The sequence below is a fragment of the Eleutherodactylus coqui genome, chromosome 2 (assembly GCF_035609145.1).
Source record: "Eleutherodactylus coqui strain aEleCoq1 chromosome 2, aEleCoq1.hap1, whole genome shotgun sequence".
NCBI lineage: Eukaryota > Metazoa > Chordata > Amphibia > Anura > Eleutherodactylidae > Eleutherodactylus > Eleutherodactylus coqui.
Window position 1 is genome coordinate 175,647,241 of NC_089838.1, and position 14,283 is coordinate 175,661,523.

At 44.5% G+C, this 14,283-nt stretch overlaps 1 protein-coding gene across 1 annotated transcript in view; it reads left to right on the forward strand.

The window, feature by feature from the left end:
• Positions 1-556: 556 nt before the first annotated feature.
• Positions 557-14,283, forward strand: part of SLC26A5 (solute carrier family 26 member 5) — a 62,826-nt gene continuing 49,099 nt past the window's right edge. Inside the window, exons 1-4 of the mRNA XM_066589904.1 lie at positions 557-600; positions 7,689-7,880; positions 9,372-9,511; positions 12,979-13,089. Coding sequence (XP_066446001.1) covers positions 7,726-7,880; positions 9,372-9,511; positions 12,979-13,089 — 406 coding nt within the window. The 5' untranslated portion in view covers positions 557-600; positions 7,689-7,725. The remainder of the gene's footprint in view (positions 601-7,688; positions 7,881-9,371; positions 9,512-12,978; positions 13,090-14,283) is intronic.

The following is a 14,283-nucleotide window of genomic DNA, read 5'->3' on the forward strand; positions in this document are numbered from 1 at the left end:
CGTGTAAACGGCACAATGACAGTCTATTGGATATTACTATTGCACATGTAATACGCAATGACCATTCGCTCATGTGAGTGAGCCCTTAGTATTATTTCCTTGCATCCCAACTCAGCAAACAAAATTGTCATCTTCTCCATCTACTTCTTCTTTAATGACACTTTTTAGGAGGTGACAAAAGCTTCTGCGTAAATAAATCACCTGTAATAGGATGGAGGATTTCTAACAGCTAAGCACCTAACGGTTCCCACATCCTCAGCCACCCTGTCACTATGATGACACAGCTACCCGCACTCCCCTATATAGCACACTAGAGACGAGGGCGGGACCTGTGTGTTGCTCCCAGGCTAACCTTTAACTCCACAGCAGTGCATTATGGGCATTGTAGTTCTGCTGCCTGCCCGCACTGCCTTCTTTCACAAGCAGAGGACTACAATACCCGTCATCCCTCGGAGGGGTCTGCCAGTTACACAGGCGTACTGGTACCCTATCATCAGCGTCTCACATTTCAAGGAGCAGATAGTTGTCCAAGTCACAAGTGGGAGCGCTGCTGCTATATTGTAACTCCTGGAGGACATTGCTGCGAAGAAGCTCCCCGAGGTAAGTCACCTGCAAGCACCCCGGGCTCTGCCATCCCTCGGCAGGGAGGTGAGCGGTGACACTAGTCAGTGCATCTCCCATCATCAGACCATTTACTGCAAAGATGTCTCACGGCTGTGCCCTGTGTATGAGAATGGCTCCCATGCCCCCACTAGTAGCAGCCGCTGCCAGGGGGCTGCCAGCTGCAATTTTGCTGGACAACTTATCCAAACATCACAGGTGGCCAGCCTTTTTTATGGACACATCGGAAGCCATCCTGAGCGATAAGGATATGTGCGGCGTGTTTATAGGTCAGATCCCGATAAGAGTGCATTACCAGCGATTACGGGGCGCTGTAAACCGGTGATAATGACCCGCTCGAGTACCAGCAGACGCAGGAAAATCACGGGCGCATCTATTTTTTTTCCCCACGTATGCTGGAAAAAAGTGCCCTGGCTGTCCACGACTTTCTGTGGGTTCACTGCCCGCTGTCAGCACTTATGTGCCCCTTCACTGTTTTATGAATTGGTCGCCCCATTATTCACGTCCTCATAAGGTGTTGTCAGCCATGTTGGAAGATGGTAGATATCTAGTGAGTATATGCGCCATTTATAGAGCTCCGTCCACCGCTGACACCATTTCTACACAATCCCTAATATTATACAGAATGAGATTATTTCTGCCATCCAGAATACATTCTACCAAATATGTACTTCCATTCCCGAGAGCACAGTAAAGGACGGCCCTACTTACGGCACATTCACACCTGCGTTTAAGGCTCCATTTGGGTTTCCATCTCTTTCATTTTATTTTATTTTTTTATTTTAGCAAAGAAGCAGAATTAAAGTTGTAACAAGCTGACCCAGTTTTTCCACATTAAAACAAAAACTGGAAGCTTTCATTTTATATTTTTAATTGAACAACCAGCGCTGCGGACTGCGTTATTTGTTCAATTAGAAAAACATAAACTGAATAGGATGGAAGCAAAGTGAGAGATTTTTAAATTGAAATTAATGGGGAAAATACGGATCAATCTATTCCGTTTTAATAAGTTCCTTTCCTCAAAAATGGAACCGAGAGACGGACAGCCCTTATACAGAGAAGCTATGTTGGCGCTCGGCCGCGGTGCAGCTGGTGAACATGCCAGGACGGGCACTTACCTTTCAGGATCTTCCCAGATAAGCTGTTACAGATGACTTTGGGTTGCGGCGCGCTGACCTGCGCTTGTTTACTATGTTGAAATTGTCCATTTGACCTACAGCTGCGAAGCTCCGGTGTCCTCCCAGTCCTGTGCACACAGCATGGGTAGTCGGCCAGTAAGGACCTATAGGGGGTATAAGCGGCTGTGTGTGTGTTTGTTTGTTTTTCTCTATGGGTAGTTTACTGGAGTGATTATCCTTTCTGCAAATTTGGGCAGTAATCACCCCAGCGCATGAGGCCGCCGACAGGGCACTGAGCTAGAAATCGCTTAGTGGAACCAAAAGCCAAGCGCCCCTCTCCGGTGTAAACAGGAGCTGCTCTATGTTCTGAGTGACTTCGTTGTACAGTGAATGGAGGCTGGTTGGACCCCCGGCCGCTCCGCCTCCATTCACTTGAATGGTTATTGCCCCTGTGTAAGCACAGGAGTAATAGTTGGGCGGCTGTTGTCCCGTTCACACAGACCTCTATGCCCACAAGCGTCATGGGATACGCCGGTAGATTTACGCCGCAGGAGGACCGCAATTAAAAACAAAAGTGCCTGCTGGTGATAGCGGAATTCCGTGTTCTCCATTAATGCTATATTAATGGAGACCTCCCGCAGCGTAAATCCGCGACAAATAGAACATGCCACGATTTATTTCCCGCTGTGGAAATCCGCGGTAGAATTCTGCATGTGAGCATTGGCAGGCAGAAGGCTATTAGGTTGAACAGAACCCCATAGCTGCGGAATTTATGCATGGATTTCCGCTGCAGGAAACACTGTAGAAATGCGTCCGTGGGCATTCATCTCTGGTCACCCCTCGCACTGCCTCTGAGGGATTAGTTTGCTTAGTATGGGCCAATCATGCTACGAGTGTCCTTTTCATGAAAGGTTTGATATCTGCATGGTTTCTGACAGTATAGAAGCGTACATGCCGCCATGCTGTAATACTGCGGAAATGTACATGTACTTCTACCTGTTTTCTATACTAAAGTCCTTTACAGACATATCCAGCTATATTGGCACACAATTGTATACAACTTGCAGTTGAGCATTTATCGCCGTGAACGCGCTGTAAGTAGGGCCTGATTCACACATGATGCTGTGGGTTTTCATTTTAAAAAAACGCAACAGCCAGATTGTTTTTATTAAATCCCATCCATGGCTTGGAGATCTAGTATTACTGAAGCGCTGTCCAGCGGGATGTCATGGAATGTGGTGTAGGATAAAAATAAAGGGGGGCTGAAAGATTTCCGACTTTTAAAAATTTTTTTTAATTGGAAACTTCTGGGAGATGAGCTGAGGTCAGTCCGGGAGCAGCAGTAAGCACTGCAGCACAGTCCATAATCGTGGACTTCAGCACAACTGCCAACATTGGAAGAGGCTTGTTACAGCTGGAGCAGAAGAAAAGCAATCAATCAGATGGCAGCTTTAGTTTTCGGACAGAGGCTGCAGTTTTCCATCAATTGTGGAAGCAACTCCTGCAACCGAACCTTTAGCCGATCTCCGGCCGGGTGTGTGAAGCCAGTGCTAAATGGGGAACAGTAAATTACAGACTGTTCAGGGGTTCTGTTAGACCGAGGATTAGGGCTCATTCACATGACCATGATTTTGGCGTGTATTATGCACGTGATGCGCAGTGAATGGAGTCGATGAAAGTACATGGACTTTCATTAATCTGTTCACATTAGCGTGTAAAGACTGCATGAAAAAGATCTCAGCATGCTCTATTTCACCATGTATCACTCACCCCTGTCCATATGCAATACATTGCATATGGGCGCCGATACATACGCAGCCCCACTGTGAGTTACGCTGTCATGCGCATTGCATTCGCTGCCATTTACGGTGAGGGACAACTTGTAAGCCCTCACACAGACCAATAAAACTCTGTGCAACCCACGCAGCGTCTTATGCATACAGTCGTGTGAATGAATTAATCAATTCAGCACTAAATCTAAACCCGAAGTTCTCTCTAATCCCCAACCATTCTCTTTCACTATACGTCGTCCACAGTTCTGTCCAAATCTGGGAATCTGTGCTGCGCCACTGCTCAATTTTGCTCATTATAGGGTAAAATGGATGTGTGCTGCAGATTTGGCTGGGACCGTGGATGTTGTAGAGCGCACTGTGGGCTGCGGAGATGCTCTGGGCTCGCCCACTGTAACATTTGGCATTAATTTACATACAGTGTGGGAATGATTAAATGGTTTTTCTGGGCACTTACTCTTGGTGACCTATCCTCAGGATTTACCCCTCAGTTTTACGAGGTTTGAGGACATTTGCTGCTGTAGTATCACAACCCTTGGAATGCTCAGTAATGTATTGCTCCATATTTGGTATTGGCTTCATCTGCTTCAAGCTGGGGACAGGTTCCCTTCATGGAGTATGTGTGAACATCCCCATGGTATAATGTGAAGGCGTTGTAAGAGCTCTAGACAACTCCTTCCCCATGCAGCGATATACTCCCCGATCCCACTGGGTTCTGCAACAGCGCTCAGTCCTCCGCTGCAGTCCCGCCTGCTTTATGGGATGTCACAGGGGCTGCAGCCAATAACAGAGCTCGGTGATTGATCGCTGAGCTTTGCTATTGGCTGCAGCTCTTGTGATGTCCCGTGAACCAAACAGGACTACAGCTGTAAAAATGTGCGCGTTCAATACACAGTGACTAGAACGTACGCAGCATGCTCTATTTTCCTGTGCATTTGCGCAGGGGAAGGGCATATATTGAATTAATTACACTAATTGCCTATTTTAATGGATGGGAGCATGGTTACGTGTTTTTTTTTTTATTCCTCTCTGTCTTTGCACACGCAAATGCGTACGATTTGCACGTGCAAAAAGTACAGTAAAGAGCACATATGCAGTGTTCATTGCTAAAATATGGGTGCGAATGCACATGTAAGTGCGACTGACAGTGTGACACCGGCCTAAAGCTATAGATGCACACTAATCACAACTACAGGTTGCGTCCCAGAGACAGCTGGCATCGGCTAGCACAAGGGGACAAGTCTGTGTGCTCAACAAAATATCAATATTGTCAGCAGCACCTCCAAACACCAGTATCTGGGAAGCAATATATAAATGCACGCTCACATCAAGGGTCCAGAGTGGAAAAACTCACAGCAGTAATGCAGTACAGAGTTCATGAGCAGCATGCAGGGAGTCAGAAAAGTTCCTTTACATCATAAAAAGGTGCAACTTTATTACCTTCACATAGAAGAAAGCAACGTTTCGACCACTGGCTGTGGTCTTCTTCAAGCTCATGAGTAAACTCTAATGGAGGCTTGTGCCGTTTGTGGAACTACATGGACAGCTCACGGCCCGAAAATATGTGTACCTAACCTAAGGGGGTTTCACTATTCAGTGCCGCACTCCCCCTCTGCGCCGTTTGTCATTTTAAGCTGCATTACTGGTATCCTTAAATGACCCACTAATGCAGCATTGCTATGGTCTTATAAGGTCAGGAGCACAAACCCTGAGACCATCAAAATGTGCCGCCCTCCCATAAGAAAATAAATGTTCTCCCTATATATCGGAGCAGCATATCTATAAGATAATACCGCCATGTTTTGCCTTCAGTGGGTACACTTATTGATACCTCAAGCCTGTTTGTGCCGTCCGTGATTGACCACCATGTAATATTGCATCTCGTATGGAATCTTACAAAACAAAACCCATATATGAAATCCAAGACTTTTTGGAGGTACAGTAGGGCTCCCATACACCTGTGAGTGCCCTATTAAAGCTTTGTACAATGGAGGCCATGTAAATTTCTTCTTGCGCTTATCCACTAACTACGGGCCCAGGTTCTGCTAAGGGTACTCTTGCCATAAGGTTTCTGTGTTCTGCTATAATACATCTAGCCTCCCCTGCATTCATGGGGATAGTCCTGGACTGCTTGTTCTTTCTCCTGGGCAAATTATCACACGTTGGCTATAGCTACACGGTATGGATTTGCCCTAGAGGTGGGGTTTTCCAGAGGATGAGGACATAAAATACCCCATTCCCTTGTGGCTTCTGCCAGGACCCAGCAAAGATGTAGCATGTGAACATGGCAGCGGGTCTCTTCAGCTGGGCGTCCTTCGCTGAGTGGGGCCGGCATTATATTCCTGCAGCGGAGAGCAGCAAGAGATCCTCTAGTATATTACATGGCCCCTGTGTGATGATATTACGGGAAGTCTGGAAAAGGCAGCTGATACCTCTACTGCACTTCTCTTCATGCACCGGGCCTTTCCTAGCTCCAAAGGGTGGTTGTTCCATTCAGGAAGATTTCATAGTGACGTCCCGGAGACAATTGGAGGAACATGTTTACATTAGCTAGCAATAAGGCTTTTATGGCAGGAAACAAGTCATCCTGAGCAAGCGAGGAGCTCGTGACCAGACTTCCTGTTCTTGATGAGTTGTCATGACTGCTTTGTCACATGCGACTTCCCTTCCGATAGTGTCACCTTTATTTCTGATTCTAGTAGCTCACATCTTCAGGTTTAATGTCAGTACAGACTGAAGGGAACGTATTTAGTGCTTTTCCAGCCTTCTGTGAGCATAAGATGTTGTTATCCCCATGAATGTTATGTAGGTGATATAATATACACGGTAGGTATATATTTTGTAGGATGTTAAACAGTGCAAGTAGAACTGTAACAAAATGGAAATTCCCTTTATACGTACTTGACGTGCAGAAACTGGAACATGTAATAGCGTAGTAAATTTTTTCGTGAACTTGTTGAAATCCTGGGGTATCGCTCTTAGTATTTGACCAGTAAGCATAGATTATACACACTTTTCCCAAGTGCTGTACGATCATTACGTCTAAAAGCACCTTAAAACGAGCCTCTGGTTCACAGAAAAAATCATATACATGTAGAATGTATAGTTAAAAGGGCTTTGTCACAAATAAAAAAAATTATTCTGTACTCGCTTATTCCTCCCCAGGCAGACTCCTTACTGCATCTTCTCCTCGCTGATCTTCTCCAGTCCCCCCTATCGGCTTGCTGCAAGCTGGACGGAACCTCTTCTTGTTATAAAGCCTGCATTCCTCACATTCTCCTTCCTGCAGGTCAGTGAAGGTCATATTCCTGTGACGTAGCGGTCACCAGCTAGGAAGGAATGCTGATATATTGCAGAGACGGCGCACATGCCCAGTCTCTGCAATAGCTCGGCACTCCCTGCCAGGCTGTGAACTAGTGATGTAATGTACATTGCCGGGCAGGAAGGAGAATGCCTGTGAATGTACGTAATCTCACAGGAAGCAGAAGAAACAGCCAGCTGGAGGTGAGCTGACCCGGGGGACTGCAGGAGACAGGAGATGAGGAGGTAAGTAGACTGCCTGGGGAGGAATAGGGGAGTATAGAATTTATTTAATTTTTTAAGGACAGAACCCCTTTAACATACCGGGTCTATTCCTTTTTGCAATATTGCACCTGTAGTTCGTCCCATTTAGAGTCCCTTGTGCATGTATGTAAAATGGCCGCCGGACTCGGCCTACCCTATACACACAGTGTGATTTGGAGATCTTCGCAGCTTCCGAACTTCCTCCACATTTGGTTGTGGAATGCACACAGAATTTCACAGCAAAAGTACACCCCCAATTTTGTGAATAGGGTTTTAGCAAATCTCATTCTCCCGCAGCGGAAGAAGTCTGCATCAGATTGTAGACTTGGAAATGCCACGGGTTTTCACATCTGACTTCATTCATTCAGTGAAGTCCTGTGTGGGTTTACTTGGGAATACGTTTCTGTGATACGCAGACGTGTCTCTTGGACCTGCCGCAGGCCTACAGAGTGAGCGGGAGAGGCAGGCCTTTACCTCACGCCCACAGGGTGCTGCTGCGTCTCTTGGCACAAGACTCGCCACCAGGGGGTCCACCTCTCTGTTTTGGATTGATGCTTTTTATGTGTTACTGACTAAATTTGATGTCTTTCTGCAGTGACCTTCAGAAACCTAACAAGGACGTGAAATGTGATATGGAACTAGCTTCAGGGGAAGATGAATGTCTGTGCCAGAGACAGAAGTATTGTGTGGACCGGCCCATATACACCCAGGAATACTTGCAAGAACGCTTACATCTGAGGAAGAAAGAGTCTACATCCTTTCTCCATAAAGTAGCACAATCTTGCAGGTTAGTATTTATACCTAATCTACAACGTGTACATGTGTCATCCATTGGAGCAGTACACTGGCTACGATTCATCGACCTTCTAGAGTTGTCTAGGAAATAAACAAGATGGCCGCCATCTGCAGCCTGTGGGGAACCTATCCTGGAGTGTAACAAGAGCAGGTGGAACTTTAACATCACACTGGGGCTTATTTAATAGTCAAAATATGACAGTTTTCTGACAGAAATTATACCAGAAGATGTCTTATTATATGGTGTTAGACATTTTTGGACAGTTTTTCTGACTTGTATAAAAAGGGGAGTGGCCTACATTGCGCTAAAAATTGCAGCGAATTGTAAAAACCGTTTGCAACGATTTTTGATGTAAACAAGCCAACTAATAGGTGGCCTAAACTTAAAGGGGTATTCCGGTGAGGCAAAGTTTCTGTCAAATTATCAAGTGTTATTAAAGTTTACAATGTGGTTCTGCTTCGGGTTTTGCCTGAAGCTCTATAAGCCATCGGCTTCTCCTGGCGCTTTAGAAGTGTTTATTCCCAGGTTGCCATGGATACGACCCGCAGACATTCCAGCGCTATAGGTTGGGCTTGCTCAGTAGGAGGTTGTTCTATTCATCTCTCGGGAGCGGATTGCTGACCAATAGCAGGCAGTGCTTAGTGGGGACATGGGCTGAAGGGAAGTTGTGGTAACTGTAATTTCAAGCTGCATATTGGCAGGGATGCAGCAGCCATCTTGGAAAATAGTGATGTGAGGAAACCTCCGAAATGAGGAGGGAATAAGAAGGTAAAGGCTGCAGACCGTATACCCATAGCCAGCTGTACATAAACATGGCGCAAACACCTTTTCATATCTGGAATTTTTGAAAATTTGCTTCAAACCAAGAATACGCCTTTAAATTAGACAATCTTAAAATTCTCCAGATTTTCATTCAGCAATGCTACTGTGATAAATCTGGTGCATTTTATTACGGTCTAACTTTTAAACCGCTTTAATAGGCCCATAAATACAGTAAGTACACACAATCTTGTGCCATAGATTCACTGTGGTGATTGATTCTACTAAAGGTTGAGTGTGTGCCTTTCAGGGACCTAATTACATCCATAATGGTATGCAGGAACACTCTGCTGTAAACACGGCCCTCCGTCAGTCTGTTGAAAATGCTGTGTCTCGGCAGTCCACAATCTGAGTGCAGAATCTATATCCGATGGCCATTCATAGCGCGATACGGTGTACATTCTGTCTGAAAGTCAGACATCGCCCTAGGCGTACAGACCAATAAGGCTTCTGCGGGAGCAGGATTCCATTGATTCCTGACATTTGTGCCAGAAAGAATAGCATAGTTGACCACACTACTGGCAGTCAAACACACTATTTCTACCATCCCTGTAAGTGGCCGCCATAGTTCCTCCGGAATTCACTAAAATAGAAAAGCTCTGCTAGGCTTTATCCGCACAACACGGCATGTTATACTCGCTGTACTTGTATCTTGTTTTACAGATGTTCTGCGAAAAAAGGTAAAGCTCAACTATACAGCTTTCTTCCAATTTTGAAATGGCTACCACGTTATCCTGTAAAGGAGTACCTTTTAGGAGACCTAATATCAGGACTGAGTACAGGAGTCATGCAGTTACCTCAAGGTCAGTATTTGTTGTATGGAGCTATAAAGGACCGTTCATGGTGCCCACATACCTTCCACAACTCTCGGACAAATGATCGTTCCTCTGACAGCGGTTTCCACCAGCTTACTCCCTATACATGAACGTTCGGCTCAGCTGAAAGTTTGTGTTTTAGGGAGTTGCGCTGCAGCCGGACGGCTCTGGTTCTGGCTTATCTCTCGGAGAACAAAAGGATTGGCTGCTTAAATTCATTGTATCCTTATTATGGGAAGGCCATAAAAATGTCTGTCTGCTTCATGACTTCTAAGATCACGTTTCTGTCTTGAGAACATCCAGATATGCCTACATGCCTGTGTTAGGGAACAATAGTCAGTTTTGGACTTTTCTAATTTCTGGTTTTATGTGAATAAAGTTTGTTTCCCTTTATGTAGTGAAGAAATCTTATTGCTCTCGATAATAGAGATTCTGTAATACCATAATGTTATACCTGTTTAATTCAGTTAGCGATTACAAGGTATCAGACATAGAAGACTGTTACATTGTTTCTCTTGGTGAGGTCAGTAAGATATTTTTGAACTGGCTAACATAGTACCACACTTTTAGAAAAATCTTGAACCTTTCTAATAAACTTTGAACTTTTGTGCTTTAGTAACTTAGCAGATTTGAGACCCTTATTATTAATGGTCATTTTGATAATAAAGGCAGTTGAATTAGTTGCTTATGGGCAACCTGTCCACTTTTCACTTGCACCATTTTTGACTTCTTCCTTTTGTCTCAGTTTCTCCCAATATTTCTGATCTTTGCTTGATCTACACTTGTGTCAGCAATGATCAGGACCGAGTTTCAATCCTTAAATATGAACAAGAATGTTGCTAGTCACTGACTTGCTAGTATCATGAAAACTGAAAAATTAGTATTAAAAAAGTATTATATGATGCTACATAGTTGATGGCATATGAACATCATGAAGGATTATTTGTCTTAAGGGGATCCTCTTGCCTCCCAACAGTACCATAAACTGAGTTATGTTGCTGTAAGACCTCATGTCCTTGGGCGGGTCAGATGCCGTATGTGGGAGCCTGCAGGGGAATCGCACCCTGCCCACGGCTAAGAACACATAATTAGCTGTCCGGTGCAGGTCTCCTGTGTCCCATCCAGATCTTCTTTCTTTTTCACTGCAGACGCGTGCGAAAGCCCCGGCGCACAGCCCTCATGTGCAGTACTTGCCCACTCTCCCAAACTAGCACAGTCACCCAGTAAAGGCTGCGCGGCACTAATATTCTGTCTCTTTTCGGATTGCTGTCTATGGGAGAGTGCGCACATGGTAATGGGAGAAGAGTCAGACTTCTGTGCCATGCTTGGACTTCACCATGTGACAGCATGGGCAAGTATTTGAAAAAAGAAGAAATACATCCCCAGCTTCCTGTCGCCTCCTCTAACAGTCGCATAACATAAAGCCCTTTTAGACACAACGAGAATCGCTCAAAGCCGTCTTTTGAGCGATTCTAGTTCTGTCTAAATGCAGGAACATTGTGTAGTTTTCGTGCACGAAATTGAATTGAGCAATCAGCTGTTATCAGCGGAGCAGGCTGTTATCAGCCAGCTGCACTGATAAGATTCTCTGTGCCTGTGTCCTGCTGTAAATTCACAGTGGGGCACAGGCTGTAAGCACAGAGAGCACTACAGCTTTTTGCATATACAAAGCAGCTGTATTGTTCTGTTAGTGACCATGGCTGTTTCCCACTCCGTCTGCATAGCTCTATAGTAGCTAATTAGCTGCTATAAAGTATGCAAAGATGATCGCTTAAAACTGTCACTCAAACTATTATTTGAGAGACTTTTAAGCGATCATCTATCAGTGTAAATGGGTCTTTAGTTTATGGTGCTGTTGGGAGGTGACAGGTTCCCTTTCATGTATTAATAAAATTGAAGCGCAGCTCTGGGATAAGGTATTGACACGGTGACACATTAGACTGAGCACTGTATATTTCCTGCAGTGTCGCAGCAGGAGTATTGTGTAATTGCCGACAGCTTTAGTTTCAGCTGATGGCCGCCGCTCATGCAGCTGGACACGATGACTAGGGGAACGGACAGCTACATTTGAAAGTGTGGTAATCTGGTTGATGAGCCCCATTGAGGCCTGCTCATGTGAAGTGATTGCTGATTACAGCTTGTTTACTACTAGTGCACACAACAATATCGCCCACACGTCTGGAAGATTGTTCATATTTCTATGTACAGGTGACGGTACTCGTTACAAGTAGGTTGAAGGTTGAACACCTGTTAGGTAAATAATCTTTTATTGAGCAATCCTTTAGATGATGCAGCCATACACATTTTATATTACAGTAGATCCAACTGGCCGCATGTCTTCACTAACACCGAGCAATGGTGATATTTCTGGAAACATTCTTTCAAATCTGACAGATGACAGATCTTTTGTCCAACAATTAGACAAAAATAATCATTTCAGTTAATTGCTGACACAACATCATTATCTGGAAGGAAGTTGGCCACACTTGGTTAAATTTCACTCTAAACAATTGTTTTAATTGAAATCGATTTTCAACAACTCCGAGTAACGTGTATGGGCACTTCACAACTGGTACCGCTGTTGTACATTTGTGAAGGTTTTCAGAAATGTGACATTGGAGTCCACTTCTTTTCTACATCATATTCAGTTGCACAGCAATTGCAAAAGTCATATACTTAAAGGTCCTCTCCTGCAGAGAAACATTTTTTTCTCCTTGCTCCCCTCATATTAATGCCTGTCACATTCTGGAGGTCTCCATCTTGACCGTGAGATTTTTTTACTTTTTTTTTTTTCACATCTATCCCATGATGCTTTAGCTGAGGCCCGCTTGAGGGGCAGTTTTTAATGATCATTACCTTCTGTATTCTCCTATATAAGCTACAGACCGTAAGTATACAGTCAGGAGGATGAGCTGAGATCTCCTCTGTTATAACTGTGTGATCATCCTCAGTAACTGTGACAGGAGTGCCTGTTTGTGCCATGTAACAGCATCACACAAACTGAGAAACCGACTAGAAAATGAAGACATAACCCCAAGTACACCTGAGCTGGTCAGAATTGAGATCACATAACCATCTGAGGAAAAAGAATGGGAGTTTCGGACAAAAATAACTAACCAGTGTAACATTAGCTTAGTTTTATATACTGAGAGGATAGTTATATAATGCAATTAAGAAAATCACTGGAGTGGCCCTTTAATTATAACCTGTATTTAGCAACAACCTACAGTATTTCACAGGTAACCAGTAAATTGATTAACGAGAGTAAATACATTGTTCTAAGCCTTCAGCAGACAGATCAACCTGGCTGGCAAATTCATTGTATACTAAAGGCCCATTTAGATGGGACGAGTATCAGGCAAACGATGCCTGACACTCGTCCCCGCACATACTCGCTCCCGTGCACCTGCCTTTTTTGTACTTCACAGAAGTAAAATCTGGTTATTGTTTTTCAGGTTTAGCCTATGCCCTGCTGGCAGCTGTACCACCGGTGTTTGGATTATATTCTTCATTTTATCCAGTGTTCCTGTACACCTTCTTTGGTACATCAAGACACATATCAATAGGTAATGCATGTAATAATTCGTGTACTTGGGTTCCCACTCTTTTCCTATATGTAAGCTTAATGCAGCCTTTGCATCACATTGGTTAATGACCTACAGTACATGGCATATGCTTCTCTGCAGGCGGGCACCAGAACTTGTGTGTGGCAGAGGGAGATTGCAAGTCTGTTTCTAAGGTCAAATGATCAGACCCCGTGGAGGGCCCTTTGCGTGTTGTCCTACTTATGTAGACACCGGTGGAATTTTCCAAAAGCCTTCAGTGGCTTTGCTTCTCAGCAGAACTAATTAAAAACATTTCCTGAAGTTCGTTGTATACCGGTAGGATGGGCCACAGAAAATTTAGCCTGGCACCAGATAGTTATGAACGCTGTCTAAATGAACATGTCTTTGTGCCCATAGCAACCAATCGCCGCTCCGCTTTAATTTCTTAATGTTAATTCACACAGCCACATGGTGTATTTCGGTCTGTGAATATTGAATACAACGATTCCCTGCATGTTTTTGCTTATTTTGTGTTGTTTTTTTTTCTTCACACGTGTAATACACACCAAAATAGGACATACTGAATTTTTCCCACACGACTGAAAATTGCATGAGAATACGCAAATGTGAATGAACAAATTGAAAGCGGGTTCTATTCACTGCGTACTACGTGGCGTATTTACCTTCTTGTGAAACAGCCCTTATACTGGTGAGGTAAAATGAAAGCTGTGCTGTGATTGGTTGCTATGGGCAACACAGATTTTCTTTTAAACAGCTTTAAAAAGTGTGCGGTGATGGGGTAATTTTCTGTGGCCCATCCTGTAGATGCTATGGTGATGATGAGTGAGGGGGAGGCACAGCATGTAGTTACATAATACGTACACATGAGGGCAGTGTACTGAGGACAAACTGCAGCACATCAGGCTAAGTGCGTGTATATGGTAAAATATATACAGTCTACTCACATTATTTTGACCACCAGCTAGTATCCAGAGTAACTACTATGTGCCGCACGGACAGCAGTTAGATGGGCTGGGAGTGACTCAGTAAGGTGCAGGTAGGTGGTCTCGGGTATCTGGAGTCATGCCGACTACAGTGCATCCCACAGTTACTGGAGGCTTCCTGGGGGAGGATCTATAGAGCGAATATGATGATCGAGGCCGTCCCACTGATGCTCAATTGGATTCAAGTATGAGGAATAGGGGGGCCAGGGAA